Here is a 16,481-nt window from a genome sequence, read left to right on the forward strand (position 1 = left end):
TCTTCGGCTTGTTCTTCATTTTTTAGCTCACTTTAAAATTTCTTCTGGCTTCAATTGTGCTACGATTTAAAGTTTTCCGTGTATACGTTTGGGACGTTACTGCGTGCGGAAATAGTACAGAAGGCCTCTAATTATACCGTCTACAATATTATTTATAGACTTTGAACCATATAGTACGTAAGTATGTAATTGTATATCTGTCGTGGTTCATTTTATCCTTCTCTGTTGCGTGAACCAGCGGTTAGGAGCGACACTAAATCAAGTGGGAATGAAACTCGTTGAAACAACGCTAGACATGGTAACGGATCCATGACTGTGCTTCTGTTATTATCAACGCCAGTAACGGTTAAACCTATTGCATGTGTGTAAGTTGGAAGTTACGTACATAACTTATGCACACCCGTTGTGTGTTTCGCGATCCCATATTTCTTTTAATTTGAATTTTATGAAACTTTTTGTTCGATAATTGATGTGCCATATTACATCCGTCACATTCAATGTTATATGGTGTAATTTCTTCAGTTGTGGTGTTATGTAAGTTACGAGGTCATTCCTGTGTTTGGACATGTGTTTGGAATGTAGTGTGTATCTTTCTCTTCGTATGTACATAGTGAGTAGAGACTGTCTGTCTTTCGCTAGAAGAATATTCTGCATATAGTTATTTACTGTTCTTGATATTTGATTTTGGAAATTTAATTTTCGCTTTGCTTGTATCTTCGAGCGTAAGGTGAAATTTGTACAGACATATCTAGTAATTTGTTAATCGTACTGTTCGAAATTATTGTGTGTGTGAATATTTCGGTGAATATAAACTACGAAAACCTGTCCTTGATTTTTTATGGTAACAAAGCAGTCTTTTCAGAAGAAACAATATTCATAAATCAGTCCCTTCGCAAAAAGCTAATTCTACGAATCTTGTTAGAAGAAACCGGTTGACGAAACTACGTGTCCCTTCAGGAGAGGTCTAATTTATAGAGGTAGCTTGCAAGAAAAAACCAATCTCACAAAAAGCTTGAGCATTCTTAATTAATCCTCTTTAGAATTCAATTACATTTATGCCTTTTGTAAATATTAATTCTAAAATAACGATGCTAACATTTCTAACCTACAGAGTATCAACAAATAACATAACGCAATTCCCCATTTCAATTAAATATGAAAAATATACTAGAGTCGATCCAAGATCAAACCCGGTAAAACAAACGACAAATTTACCTGAAAAATCCACTGAATTCGTTTCAATACATCCGTTATTTAAATTGCAAAAATCAGTTGTGTTTCAACGTCAATTTTTAACACCGTCCATATATCGCAATTTTAGTACGCGACAAGACGACAATACAATTCATTTCAACACCATTGAAAAGTATGGCTGGCTTCGGACAACCGGTTTCCGGCGTGGCGCCACTATGCTTTGGAGAAACAAAGAAATACATATGTATGCACCTTGCTTTTTGTGAGACAGAAGAACTCTGTGTCTCTGTTCTACCAACGTCGCTGTTGCGACGATTTGCCGCAAACCTAAATGGAGTTCGATCAATGGCAACGCGAGCACGTGGTCCTCGATGTTCGCGATCGGAAAATCGTGTTTTCCAAACTATTTCTAGTTTCGCCGGTTCCACTGTCAATCAACGTTTCTTCCTTTCGTTCCGTTTCTCTTCGATTCTCTCCTTTTTTATTGGCAAACACGTGTCACCGAGTATCGTGTTCGTCTTCGCTAAGCAAGCTTCTATATCAGCGATACGCGAGCCGGTTTCCCCTTCATATTTGTACAAGACTTCGTGAACATCGGACGTTTTTCTCCTCTCTTTTCGAATAAGAAAATCCTATCGTTGTTTAACTAACAATTGCATTTCTTTAAATGGAAATGTGGTCGTGTCTCCTTTATATTTTCAATTAGCCAGAGAATTTAGGTTTATTGCCGTGGAAACTTGATCGGTCGTGTACGTAAGGATCTGCGACTCTGCTTCATCTTCGAGGAAAATTTCATCGAATACAATCGTTTCACTCAATGATTGGATCAGTCGAAAGGGAGATTCCGTGACTGCCTGTATAAATATTGATCATAGTGTCTCTTGAAGGGAAGCTGTATCAATCTTGTTGATTTAACTACTGATCCTACTTTATCCTCGAGAAAAATTACTTACTTTGATTGTTTGACCATTAATTTTAGCGTTTCTTCGAGGGAAACAGTGTTGATCGCTCGAGTCTGCTTCTTTCTCAAGGTAAATTGTATTTACTATTTACTCGATCAGCTATTTTATTTTCTTTTCCCGGAGAAACCTTGTTTCTCGCCTGTTTGACCATCCGCGCTATTTCTTCTTTGAGATAAACTGCAGCGATTATTCGTGTAATCAACAAATCTACTTTTTCTTTCTTTACGAAGGAAATCGTGTGTTTAACGAAATCTCGTTTGTTTAGTCATTGATTCCGCTAACTTTTCCAAATAAATCGTCAATCATTCGCTCGATTGCCAATTCTAATTTTGCTTCGAAGCAAACTGCGTTGATTATTCGTATAACCTTTTTAATAGAAACTGTTTTTCGCCTATTTTATCGCCAATTTCCTTTTCGAAATAACATGTATTAATTATTCGTTTAATCGCAGATTTTATTTTATTTTATTTTATTTTATTTCTATTTCTATTTCTATTTCTATTTCTATTTATCATCGATTTTCCGCCGTCTTCAAAGAAACCTACGTGAATTACTTTAATTGCTTTTTCAAACTAATTTTATTTCTTTACTTTTAAATTAAGAAGCAGCAACGAAAATGCTACAATAACGGAAAAATTCTTCGGTTATCTCCACAAAGAACACGAAGGTATCGAACTTAGTGTATTGAGACATTTTGTTCGTTGGAAGTTAGTCGACGACATTTGGAACGGAAAGATACATTTGACATGATTTAGTGTGACGTTGAGAGAGAAAAATGGTTTGATCGAGGGTGCCCTTAATTACTAATTTCATACCTTGCTGTTAATCGATCTGACAGTGATATTAGTGGATGTGGTTGGTAGTGCCTGATTAATCGTGATCGATATTTTGAACAAAGAGCAACGAGAAACGATCAGTTTGGACTTTCACTTTGACGTCGTGAGACTATCGTTAATTAGACATAGAAGAATCGTTTGGTGACAGGTAAGGGTTTCAACTTTTGTATTCATTTTCTTCTATAGACTGAATTTAATTTTTCGCTTTGATAATCGTTTATAAAAGAGAAGCGATAATTATTAGTTCTACCTAAGAATGTTACTAATAAATTAGGAAAAAGAAATTTTGATTGGATTCTTGATAATGAATGAAAATTAATTTAAAAGATTGTATTTGGAATTTTGAGAATCGATCGAGTCCTCAGTTTCAGTGCAATGTAACGTTATCAGTTTGGCTCATATGTGATTTATGTGCAAGCTAAATGTTTCCAACAAATTGTAGCATATTGATTTCTCAAAGTCCTGTATCAAATGTCTTGTAATTATAAGCAATTGTTTCGTTTGGACGATCAAGGGTAATATACTCTATTTTTGATTTTAAAAATGCCGCCATTTGTGTAGACGTACACACGCAAGTATTTATTATGTAGACACGATGGCTCGTAGACACGAACGTTTCTCGTTGTCGTATTTTCCAAACAGGTCAGTTATTTCGAGCACTCGACCACTTTCTCGCTCCTGACAATGACATTAGTCATTCTAATCGATGTCTCGAAATCGATGGTTTTTCTGTCAGCTGTTTCGTTTCCGTGTTTATTCCATATGATAATATTGTTTCACGTATTCGCTTAAATTTAATTGGCAAATGATTAATTTCCCTGAATCCATTTTCAAGTAAACATATCAGTTTAACCTTTTGCTCTATCTGATACGAAAATGAACAATTTGATATAAAAATTTTGCGAAAGATCGATATATTATTTTACTTTTAACTTGGAAATGGTTCTTTTAATTTTTCAATATCTAATTAACCACCTCAGTCCCTAAGACCGTCTGTTTTAACGAATGGTAAATAATCAAATAATTGCGTTGATACATCAAAAGTACCATCTTCTTATATCCCTGATATTAGTGTTAAAACAGGTTTGAAAAACCTTCAATTATTTCATTTGTTCTTAGCCTTCGATGGCTTAAAATTTTCTCGGTTATTTTCCAATAGAGTTCAATATATTGATCGAAAACTTAGTTTAGTTAAGCACTGTAACCGGAAGTCACCCTTAAGTCGCCGGGTAAGAGGATTACGAGTAATAAACAAACAATATTAATCAGAAAATTATTCCATTCAATTTTTCTCCTGCATTTAATTAAATATGACAGAGTCGACAAACTTTCCTTCGGTTCTTCTATCTCATTTGCAAATCTATAATATCGATATCCAAACGATAACTCGAACACCATTAACCAGCACTCGAGGCTATTTCTTTCGTCGAAACTTTCCTCAGACATGTAGATATCACGTTGACATCGCCGCGTATACCGAATCAGCCCTTTTTAAAGATGATCTCGCGAGCGTGGTTCGTATGCAATTCAATTTGAACGAGTCGCGTGTCACGATTCACTTGACTCCCGGCACAGTAATTGGCCGGCACTCGAGCAAACACTTACACTTAATTTAACGTTTAACCGAATCGAAAACAAAGCGAACAGTTGCCGGACTTCGCTCGTTCTTTCAGTTCATTTCCGAACGTCTTTCGATCAGCATATCGGGTCTCCTCTTTCATCTCCGTTGCCTTTCAAAATCTAAAATCATAATTGAGACTTTGCTGCTCGAACTATGGAAGGGGAAAACGTGAATGACGGGTAAGATTGTTCCTGCGTTCTGTCAGAAAATAATTTCCTGTTTGTGGGAGAGGAAAGGAGCATTGTAATTGGAATCACAGAATGTGAAACATCAAAGGAACTGCCGAATGACATTTATTTCAAAGACTAGAAGACTGAAAACTTTGTTATACGACTTTTATACTGCTACGCCTGGAAATCAAGGATGGATTCTGTTTCAGCGAAATGAAGGACGAGAAGAGTAACTCTATATTGCCCACTGAAGCGACTCGATTGAGACCAAGATTGGAAAGTTTCGATGATGTTCTGCCGTATGTCGGTGACTACGGGAGATATCAATGGCTGTTGTTATTGTCGTTACTACCTTATGGCGCGACGTACGCGTTTCTGTATTTCTCGCAATTTTTCATTACGATTATTCCCACGAAACACTGGTGCAGGATAGGCGAATTAGTAAACTCGAATTTCACCGAAGAAGAGAGGTAAGAGAGGTATGTATAATGAAGGAAAGAAAGAAAAGGAGATATACGTAGCAACGAAAGCTCCTTTAAACTTTGAACGATATTTTTGATTGTTCGTAGAAAGTGACTTTAAAATATTGTGAAAAATATGCGAGATATCGCGATTTCTGGAATTTCTCGAATTTTCGAACATTTCGAAAATTAGTAGAAAATATTGTAGAAAAATTTCACGATAAGATACAAGATATTTTTGGATTACTCTGTCTGGACTTTGGTTCTTATTTTAATAATTAAAATGATCAATCATCTATCGTATGGGGTGTTTAGGATTAAGATAGCGATTCCAGTGACGAACGTTTATCCTTATTACGAACAATGTCAACGGAAGGACGTAAACTTCACAGAGCTGTTGAAGAGCGATAAGAGCCTGAGCTCATCGGGCTTCCAAACAAACAAAACGATAAAATGTACTCAATGGGAGTATAATTTTACGCAGATTCCATATCCTAGTATAGGAACTGAGGTGAAGTATTCACATCGTTGTCTGAATCGCATGCTTCGAAATTCTTACACTTCTGCTGCGTTCTTTGGGTCATTTCCGATCTAATCTAACCTTGTTATAGTAAATTTCTTAAGTTTAAAGAAAGTATAAGACGATAATTGTTAGTACGGATGATTCCTCGTTCCGATTTTACGCGAACGTTTTTTTCAGAGCATAAAGAACTCTTTCATTCATCGAACTGCGAGCAGAACCGAGATATAAAAATTCGAAGACCGCAGCAGGATTAAAATTATATTCTGAAAAATATGAATCTGGTTTTTCGCTGACTAACTCTTAACCTTGGTGATTAGCTAGATTGGGTATGCGACCGAGAATACCTCGTATCGACGGCGCAGGCCATCTTCTTCTGCGGATCCATCATCGGTGGTTTCCTAGTCGGTTGGATCGCCGATCACAAGGGTCGTATCCCAGCTTTAATGTTCTGCAATGGTATCGCCCTTTTTGCCTCCATTTTCACTGCCAGCGCAAATAGTTTTTGGTCATTCGCCGTCTGTAGGTTTCTCACTGGACTGGCGTTCGATAACTGTATCAACATTCCTCTGATTATCGGTAAGCCTTCTACGAAGTAGAAAGTGCGAGAGGTTCGACCGATAAGCCAATGTTTCAGTCACGCGAGAGATAACGTTAGTATCAAGTCAATGTTTCTATTACGTGAAAGATGATGTTGCGTGAGAAATTTTTGATGAATTGTTCCTCGAAGATAATTTTGACGTTGCTGTACTCGATTGAACTATACGGTTCGAGTTCTTGATTCAAGAGCTTTCGCCACCACCAGAGATGAATATATTGATTTTGTTATTGTTAAAGATCGTTTCATCGATTTTCATGTCGTCGAGGATAGTTATATCTTGATATTCTTAAATCGAGTTATACAAGGTGGTTGGTAACTGGTGGTACAAGCGGAAAGAAGTCGAAAATATAGAATACAAATTTTTTTTTTTAATTCTTCCATCGAGACGACGATCTACAGTGAGATCCGTTATAACGAGACGCGATAAAGTGCACGCGTATCGAGCGAAAATTCAAAGTCGATTTTCTCGAAAACAAAGCCTCGAACGAAAAATTTTTATTCTATATTTTCGACTTCTTTTTTCGCGTAGAATCACCCCCTTTCCGCTTGTACCACCAGTTACCAACCACTCTGTATATTCGTTCGAAATGAAAATTATCACAAAATTTTCAACACGTAATTCGTTTAAATACGTTAGAAGCAAAACACGTGCATTATGTAGCGCTTTTTGTTATACGGACCAGCTCAAACTCGGAACATTCACGTTTGCAGAGTAAACGGATTAATTTAAAATCGGAATTATATTTATAATCTTACAATTATCCTACAATTATGTTGATGGTATCGTTCATTCGGCTCGTCATCAATTGCTCCATATTAATAATAACCGGTTTCACTCGATAAATCTTCCATGTTCTATTATTGCAACATAAAGAATAATCGTCGTTAAGTATCTTGATATAATAATCAGTTATTCCGAGAGTCATCGACGATCAATTATCCCGCAGTGCTCGAATATATGGCTGTTTCGAAACGAACGTTGGTCGTGAATATCGCCTTTGGCGTATACTTCGCAGTGGCCAGTACAATTTTACCATGGATAGCCTATTATATCGCGAACTGGAGATATTTTACTTACGTTACTGCCATACCGCTGTTATCTGTCGCTATCACACCGTGGATTCTTCCCGAGAGCGCCCGGTAAGTAAACTCCTAATCGTTCGATTATTCGAATTCTCAACTTGCGCTTTGAGATTTATGCAAATTTACTTATCGATCCATATCACTCGTATTTGCTCTGTTCAAGCTGGTACGTTTCCAACGGGATGATGGACAAGGTTGTTGAGAAACTACGGAGAATAGCTAGGATCAATCGCAGAAATCCAGACTCGCGTATTTGCGATATATTCGTCGTAAGTTCGATCAAATAGAATTCTAGAAAGCTTACGCGAAATCATACGGTACAGTACTTGAATCTGTGCTGACAGATATATTTGATTCACGTCGAAAACACACAGACTCGCGAATGTATTTTAACATGCATAAACAGGTTTTAAAAATGAAACGCGATGAAAAATGAAATATGAAATGAAACTTGACTGTCGCGATTCCATTGTGGTATTATATCGATCTCGTACAAAATTTGAAGTAAATCTGGGAATTTATATAGAAATTATAAAATATTTACAATTTACAAGTACAATCGGGGATAAAAATAAGCTGCTATAGTTAATGGAAATAGATGTGAAGAAAGTATAATCAAATTAGTATCAGCCTCATATACTTGAGTTTTATTTATTATATTTCCTTCTAATAATATGCTGATAGTTTAGCAAATGATTGAAATGAATTTTTACATTTTCTCCACTAATCCACTTAGTTTTGTTCCCGACTGTATTTCGGATCAGAAAAGTATTTAATCAACCAACCACCCATTATATTAATAAATCTCGATATCAAAAGCCATGCCGACTAATTCCATAAAACAGAATGCAAAGTGCCACTGTTCGTGCTATCTATTAATGACGAATAAAATGAAAATAAAATTTCTTTTCAGTGTGTTATGAATTTTGAACTGCGTAAGGGCTAAAGGCACGACTCGTATTATATCTTTCGTTAATTATTCTCGAAATAAATTCTTGCAGAGTAACATGGAGGCACCGGACAAAATTCAAGAATCAGCGACGCTGCTCGATCTGTTCAAAACGCCACGGTTGGCGAGAAACACTATTCTTCTAGTTGCATTCTGGCAAGTATAAGATACGAGTTCATGTTGCGAGAAAACCTTCATAAATAACCGATACAATCTTGTAGGTGTTTCACCCTGATCTCGTTCGACGGTCACGTGTATTCATTAAAACTTATCCAGAGCTCGGTGTTCGTGTCGTTCTCGATCGCCTGTGCCACAGAACTTCCAGCTGGGTTATTACTCGCCCTGTTGCTCGACCGATGGGGTCGTAGACTCTGCGGATTTCTCACGATGGCAATGACCTGTGTACTCAGTATCGCTGAACTTATGCTGCATTCCAGTAAATATATCGATCTGTTTATTAAAGTAAAATTAAAACGATTATAATGACGTATTATTGAGAAAAATCTGAAATTAAGTTGATGATGAATGTAAAAGAATTTTGGCAACTTCGAAGGTATTAATCTTGGAAAATAATTATTTTGATGGAGCTAGAATTTAGGAATTATTAGGAATTAATTTAGTGGCGAAATTGAAAGAGGTGTGCACATTTTAGAAGCAATAATTTTCTATATGTTGGTTTTCTAGAATTTGGAGATTTATAGAAGTTTAAAGTTTGTGTGAAATTTTAATGATTTTGATTAAGCTTCGATCGGACTATATTTTTAATTAAACTTACAATCAAGTATTGTGTACCCAGGATTAATTTTGTATTTTTTAATTTATTCCCCAGTGCTCGCGAAATTAGTAATGTCAATATTGTCGCGATTCTGTCTGAACATGGCAGCCAATGTTGGTCTTCAGTATGCAGTAGAACTTCTGCCCACGCCAGTCAGATCGCAGGGCGTATCTTTCATTCATATTTTTGGAATAGTTGCACACTCTTTGGCGCCATATATCACTGACTCGGTAAATAAATATTTATACTACTATTGTTGTTACAACATTTTTGAAACACCGCTAAGTACATCCACGTTCAACTTCTCTTTAATTTATTCCAAAAAATACAATAAGCGCTATTAGAAATTATGAAAAAGTTCTCATGTAAATTTTCTCATGAAAATGTAAAATAGTTTTTTTCTAGAACAAGTTAAATATTATAAAAATCTGATCAAAATATTTCTCACTTTCTAGAAAGTCCGTTTTGGAAGTTGCAACCAACGCTTTTCTTTAACTGATCTTTAATCAAAAAATTGAAATTTAAAATAAAAAATGATGGAATAACTTAAGATATGAAACTATATTGGTTGAAACTTTCTAATGAAACTTTTTAAATGAGAAATACTTTGACCAGATTTTCATGGTATTTAACCTTTGCTCATATAAATTAATATTTGTTCATTAGGCTGCAATTTGGGAGGGATTTCCAATGCTCATTATCAGCACGGTGTCCTTTTTTGGCGCTGCACTGGTTTTGTTCCTGCCGGAAACTGTCGGCCAGAATCTTCCTCAGACTATCAAGCAAGGCGAAGAATTCGGAAGGGACCAACATTTCTGGTCGTTGCCTTGCTACCATAAGACACACTTCAATGGACATCAACACTATCACTCCTGTCAACGATAATTATCTGATTTTTAATAATAATTCAATTAAAAAACACGAAGGAGGATTCGTGTTTTTTTAGAAGTAACAATATTACAAGCGGATCAGTCTGACGATTTTTGTACGAGAAAAAATCGGAACATATTATTTTTCTATTCTCCTACATTAATTTTTATTTTTATCGTTTACGTTTAAGAATTTGTAAGCCTTAATTCTAAAAAGAGCGAGCTTAGAAATCGTGTTCCTATATAATTTTTATTATTATCTTTTAAGAGCTTTTATAATTTTAATGCTAATTTTCACTTGCGTTACGCACGTTCGAATCGTTCAGCGGTTGGTGCTAATTTGATATTCAAAGATATTACGTAGAATAATATCGAAAATGTTACGTAAATTAATAATTACGTAATTTATTAATTACGTAAATAATAAATTAGGGAGATTTAAATTTTTGATTCCTTTAATGTTTTTAACATTTTTCACTGGAATATATTGAACAAAATCTTATTTAAAAAAATAGTACGTTTAGATAATTTGTCTTTGTGAAAAGAAACAGTTTTATATCTTTTGAACGATTATCCACGTATTTTTAACGATTATTTATCTATTCGTTATATTTTTTTGTACGATTTTAAATAACGTACAATATTAATAAAATCCAAGCTTGAAGACTTTTTAAATTATTGTTATAATTTCTTCAGCACCAACTACTGGACTTTTATCTATCTAAAACGAGTTGTGCGTACATTAAAAAAAAAAAATAACTCTAATTGACTGTTTCTATGGTTTAAGAAGAAGAAAAAAAGAAAGGAAAGAATATTGTAAGCAAATCGTGCCGTCGTATGACGATCAGTGTTCGTCGTTGTGCCAATAACAACGCAATCAATCTGAAGAAACCTATTCATAGTATTCATAATCATCACTCACGTATACATTCGCGTATACACTCACGTCCATAAGATTGATTCACCGAATAAAACTTCCATAAACCTTAATATAAGAAACAATTCTACTTTTTATTTGCACACACATCGACGAATCCCCCGAACAAAAATAAACTGCTAAATATCTCTATAATTAAATACATTAATGCTCGATGATCCTCGTTCATCATTATACGTCTAATCTAACTCCATCCTATAATTAGGAGTTCTACGATAACGATCACTTATGTTACAATGTATTAACCCTTAACAGCCGAACTTAATTATAATTAATTATAGAAAATGAAATGCTTCATTATACGGGTATTTGAAGTAATATTCTGTATTATACAGGGTGTCTGGTAATTGATACTGTGATAACCAGTGGTTAGTTAATGTGGTTAATAACCAGTGGTACAGAATAATACTATGTGAAAGGATCTGTTGAAAATATAAAACGAGAGATTTTCGTACGACGTTCGAGAGAATGAAATTCTGAAGCTTTGTCAACTCGTGTTCACACGACATTCACGAAACATATTCAAAATTTATTTTCTCGAAAATACGAAGAATCATCAGTTACGAAACACTCTGTACTATATCACATTATTATATCACTATCGTATTGATAAGAAATGTCGATATTATAACTCCTTAAGACTCCCTTAATATTTATTTGCGATTCAGCTTAATATGTATTGGCCCTATGTAATTTCAAGATTAAAAATATAAAAGAATTCATTCCTGATTACGATATCGTACGTGATTTACAAAATCATCGACCGTCAAGGGTTAAATGAGAATTCTCTCGTCCAGAATTATTTTCCAGACGATCGAATTATTATCCATTGCATCACGAGGATCGAACTAACTTGTAGCCTTGAACAATTATGTACAGTTGAATCTCTAGCGTAGGAATATTTCAAAGAATCTCAGGTTTTGAGGAACGATAGCTGATATTTGCAACGAACAATAGTATGTCTTTTTAATCGGTAACTGAAAGCAGGGGCTAGTCTCATAAGTACGCGAATGATTCTAACGATCGAATGATTCTAGTTGCTAGAATCATTGTTTAAAGGTGGTATAACGGAGATTGTGCGCTTAAGACGAACAGGTCGGAGGATCGAAAGGAACGAGATTGGAAATATTCGCGTCTCTTCACGAATCAGAATTTTACTATTTCTAATTGAACACGTGACGGAGTTTCGATCTGTTTCAAGTAACATTTAAACCTGAGCATTTTCAAAATTAACTCATTATCTATCAATTTTTCTTCTAAAATTTGTATATAATTCTATAAATTATTTACTGCTTTTTCCATTGGATTTAAACAGAACAATTTCGGAAGAATGTCGAACATTATGTTAATATTCTTTGTATTAAAAAAAATTTCTGCTTAAAAAGATCCTACAACTTTCATTTTATAATCTCAATTGGGTATGATGGTAGCTAATGAACGCTTAGCAATTAATTGTTTTAATGCATTCCATTTTATGAATGATCAGTAATTACGGATTCAAGGATACTTATTAGAAGTAATATTCTTATTATATCTAAATATATCAAATAGAGATATTTCTCGCATTAATACTGAAAGATCATAAAAATGAAAATATCATAAAAGAATTCCAATCTTGATGTTTCATTAGAATAATATATATATATGTATGTATATATTTAAATTAAATAACAGAGATCTCAGAGTTTTCAAAGCATTCAACGTGTTGATGCATAAATGGATGATGAAAAAAAGCCACGTTGATCGAGCGAACGCAAAATACACTTCGGTTTCAAAGTCGATCGAAACTCTCATTTCAAGTGTCGGCGATTTATGAATTACCTATATTGATACAAAGGCGATTCGTAATAAAGGAGACAAGTTGAAAGCTTGACAATGCGCGAAGACAGCTCTCTTTTTGTGTTTCGAGTCTCGTGGCAATCCTTTGTTATTCACGGTATTTCATAGTTAAATCAATTCAACTAGAGTATTCCTTCAACGAGAAAAGAAAAAAAAGAGCAAGAAGAAAAAGATATAGATCTTTCTTTTCGATTTTTAAAGCGAAAGATGCATAAATACTATGGTATATTATTTCCTTATATATCGTTTCCTTTAATACGTATATCCAATACTGAATTTAATTGTATATTTACATAAGATACTTGAATCGTTTCTCATTTCCAACACTTTACCGACGTTATAGTAATAATTACATCGCAATATGTGAACGCAACGTACTTTAAATGCCGCGTTCTTAATTCTTTAAATTTCACATTTTTATACAGTCATTCCAATTAAAAAAAGATACACTTTAAAGAAAATTATCTTGTGTGCAACAAAGCTACTTCGTCGATGAAGCGTCAATTAATTGCTTAAACGTATATCTTGTGTAATTTGACGATTCTTGTCTCTTTCACTACAATAATCGATACTTCCTCCTAGTTTCTCTCGATAGCTCTCCAATCTCAATACGTTCGTAATATCTTAACATCTAACATCACACACACAAGTTTAATAACTATATTTACAACGAATTTGGCAAGTTTCAGGCCACTGGCAAGTTTCACACCACTGGCAAGTTTCACACCACTGGGGAGAATCATGCCACTGGAAAGTTTTACGTCATTGGCATGAGTCATGCCAGTGTCGAGTTTCATGCCGTTGCCAAATCTAACTGCTATAGCCTAGTACAATCCATTTTTTGAACACTGCCAGTAAACGCTGGATTTGAAAGGCCTTTCTTCTTTCTATAAGATTTTTTAAGCATTTTGCTCCTGTCAAATTGAAATAAACGATTATTAGTAAATTTATATTGACATAAGGCGGAGGAAGAATATTATAGAATCTATACTTACGAGGATATACACGGAACCCACCAGAAACTTTGTTCCCTGCCGAAGTCATTCCCCTCCTGTAGGGTTTCTGGTAATTCCTGGTTCAACGTTTCTGGCAAGCCAAGGGTCAGGAAGGCATGTCCAAAAGACAGCAAACCGAGGGCAACCAGCGGTAAGGATGGATCAATGTCAGCCTAAATTAAACGAAAAATATTCTCCCTTTTATACGCCTTCCCCTTATATGCCTTCCCGTTATACGTCGCCCGTTATACGTCTCCCTTTAGACGCCTCCCGCTATACGTCTTTCTCTATACGTCTCCCTATACGTCTCTCTCTATACGTCTCCCTGTATACGTCTTCCTTTATACCTCTTTTAGAAGTAATAGCGATTAATTCCGCTTTCTGCTAATTCCTTAATTTCCCTTCGATTTTCGGGAAATAAATGGATACTTCCATAAGTTTATTTTCGGTAATAACATTACACAAATAATAGTATACTTTGAGGTTAACTTATAATTCAGAACAGAATAACTTACACAATAATCGAGAGTGTCCTCGCAAATATTCCTCTTCGTATTTTCTTAATATTTACTTAATATATACTTAATATTTTTTTAAATATTAATAAAGAATATTGGTTAAAGACAGAATTTGAAGAAGTTGTCAATATACAAAGGATCATTGGTGTTACCTGTGTAACGAGATTTTGTAAACATTCGTTTCATTTAGAAACGAAGCTATAGTGTAGTATCGCAAACCTGTAAATAATTATAGACAATAGAAAAGTTACATTTTCTTCACAAAATATATCGAAAATCTATCTTGTTTCCGTGATTCGTAAGATCACAAGAAGAATCCATGGCCCGACAAGGAACATAATTTTCCTACAAATTAAACCAACTTAAAAAAACGTATTTCAATAACAGATAATATTAGTCGTAAATTAAAAAAGAGGTTGAGTAATTTTCGGATCGTAGAAATACGATGTCGTTAACAGAAATTTCGATTCACTTACCAGATAAATAATGTAAGGTCCCAAAATGTGGGCGATATAACCGATGATATGGATCAAAGACACGCCCTGAGCTCTCACCACAGTCGGCAGCATTTCCGCTGCATATTGGAAACCAATATTCGCGGCGATATTCACCCCAAGACGCGCTATAATCGCCATGGCAACCGTTGTCGAACCTTGAATAAGTTGAAAAATATGTAAATGCCACGATCGCCGCATTCCACGCACGATACATACGCCCGATGCACGCATGGTCCAATTAAAAATTAAATGTCATCCCTGTCGAGTATGTGACGTTGAGAAATAAATGTCAATCGTTAATGGAATAGGATTTAAAGGCGAAAAAGAAAACATTATTCTTACATCAAGCACGAGCTTTCATTTCTCAATCTCCCAAAGCTTTCGCTGGAGAAGCTTCAGAAAAGCGCTTTTTAAAATGACCGTCGATCGATAAAACCGGATTTTTTCTATAAAATTCACCCCCGCTTTCTCACTGCTATTCACACGTTCCTGCTATTTTATTGAATAATATCGATTGACAAGTCATTTATTAAGAAATAAAAAAAGAAAAAATGTTACCAGAGGGGGTAGCGATGGCAACGAAGGAGAAAATGCCACAGAGGAACATCGATGCGAAACCCATCCATCGTCTGCCCCATCTGTCGAGGAAAAGGGCGAGTAGAACAGCGGCCGGAAGTTCCGTGAGGGACGCTAAAGAGAACGACGTGAAAACGTCGGGGTCCAGAAGTTTCATGTTCCAAACGTGGCCGTCGAACACCCACACCATCAGCAACCTAGAAAAAAATCAGCCGAGTCATACATAAATCACGCTGGACTTCAAGATCGTTTATTAATCCTTCGCATACTCGTTCCCTCGCGTTTGACGTTTACCGATGCTAATTATATACTTAAGCAGGTTCTTAATGACCCACATAAAATGCCCCATATACTCTCTTAATGTTCATTCGAGTAATTTGTATCTAGTTTATGGTAATTTGTGTCTATTTTAATACTGGTTTTATAAAGACAGGGAAGTAGCGTCGAGGCTGATTGGTAACTTGGTTGAATTAACGGTATAATATAATTGGAATATCGTGAGGCTGAGAGTTAAGAACATATTCTTAGTTAATTTTATTTTAGGAAATGCAGGAAGATTCAGAATTATCGTAGTATTAAAAACAAAGAAAATATAAGAAACGTAAAGGAAGTATAAAATTGAATACCTTTCTTATCTACAGGGTGGTTGGCAACTGGTGATACAAGCGGAAAGCGGGTGTTGTACGCGAAAAAAGAAGTCGAAAATATATGTCGGGTTATGGTTAGAATTTTGTAACAACTCTTCACGTGAATTAGCCATTGTTTCACAAAGCCGAGATTATATTTACACGTATATACAGAACTATCACAAAGCTTAACAAATAATAAGTCTAATGAATAATAAGTTTAACGAATGATAAAATTAGTGAATAATAAATTGTATGAATAATAAGTTTAATGAACACTATTAACAATGTCTTTGGGTTCAAACGAATCCACAGTCAACGGGATAACTCTTCACTAAACGTAAACTAATCTTAGGCGCAAAATACGATTGTTGAAAATGCTCGATGTATCACTCTCCAAAGCAATCACACGAATGCCAGCCTCGTGGAATTTTTCTCGCTGTACGATTGCA

The 16,481-nt window shown here is 35.1% G+C and overlaps 2 protein-coding genes across 10 annotated transcripts in view; one reads left to right on the forward strand and one right to left on the reverse strand.

Moving 5' to 3' along the window:
• LOC117165458 (carcinine transporter-like) lies at positions 1-11,713 on the forward strand. 8 transcript variants are annotated; one of them, XM_033348844.2, is made up of 11 exons: positions 761-2,225; positions 2,759-3,140; positions 4,993-5,253; positions 5,560-5,755; positions 6,085-6,343; positions 7,313-7,505; positions 7,612-7,717; positions 8,450-8,553; positions 8,619-8,833; positions 9,227-9,402; positions 9,839-11,713. In XM_033348844.2, exons 3-11 carry the CDS (start codon positions 4,997-4,999, stop codon positions 10,055-10,057), a joined length of 1,725 nt encoding a protein of 574 aa, XP_033204735.1. In that variant the 5' UTR covers positions 761-2,225; positions 2,759-3,140; positions 4,993-4,996; the 3' UTR covers positions 10,058-11,713. The 8 variants fall into 8 exon arrangements, with proteins under 8 accessions (XP_076476900.1, XP_076476897.1, XP_076476899.1 ...); XM_076620782.1 differs by lacking the exons at positions 761-2,225; positions 2,759-3,140 and adding an exon at positions 13-534; XM_076620784.1 differs by lacking the exons at positions 761-2,225; positions 2,759-3,140 and adding an exon at positions 13-534 and having other exon boundaries at positions 7,382-7,505.
• Positions 11,034-16,481, reverse strand: part of LOC117157477 (carcinine transporter-like) — a 19,016-nt gene continuing 13,568 nt past the window's right edge. The window contains exons 7-10 of one of the 2 annotated variants that reach the window (XM_076620787.1): positions 15,386-15,600; positions 14,807-14,982; positions 13,813-13,985; positions 11,034-13,731 (exon numbers count right to left, since the gene is read on the reverse strand). In XM_076620787.1, the coding sequence (XP_076476902.1) occupies positions 13,635-13,731; positions 13,813-13,985; positions 14,807-14,982; positions 15,386-15,600 (661 nt within the window). In that variant the 3' untranslated portion in view covers positions 11,034-13,634. Of the gene's footprint in view, positions 13,732-13,812; positions 14,676-14,806; positions 14,983-15,385; positions 15,601-16,481 lie in introns of those variants that run through there. The other variant, XM_076620788.1, reaches the window with a different exon arrangement.

The sequence above is a fragment of the Bombus vancouverensis genome, chromosome 8, assembly GCF_051014615.1.
Source record: "Bombus vancouverensis nearcticus chromosome 8, iyBomVanc1_principal, whole genome shotgun sequence".
Lineage (NCBI taxonomy): Eukaryota > Metazoa > Arthropoda > Insecta > Hymenoptera > Apidae > Bombus > Bombus vancouverensis.

What these genes read in the sequence shown, in the direction of transcription:
- LOC117165458 (XM_076620782.1), top strand. Translation starts at nt 470, where the DNA reads ATGTGCCATATTACATCCGTCACATTCAATGTTATATGGTGTAATTTC. An exon ending in ATTCTTCCCGAGAGCGCCCG is followed by an intron (nt 7,506 to 7,611) that starts GTAAGTAAACTC and finishes GCTCTGTTCAAG; the next exon opens with CTGGTACGTTTCCAACGGGA. An exon ending in GTATTTGCGATATATTCGTC is followed by an intron (nt 7,718 to 8,449) that starts GTAAGTTCGATC and finishes AAATTCTTGCAG; the next exon opens with AGTAACATGGAGGCACCGGA.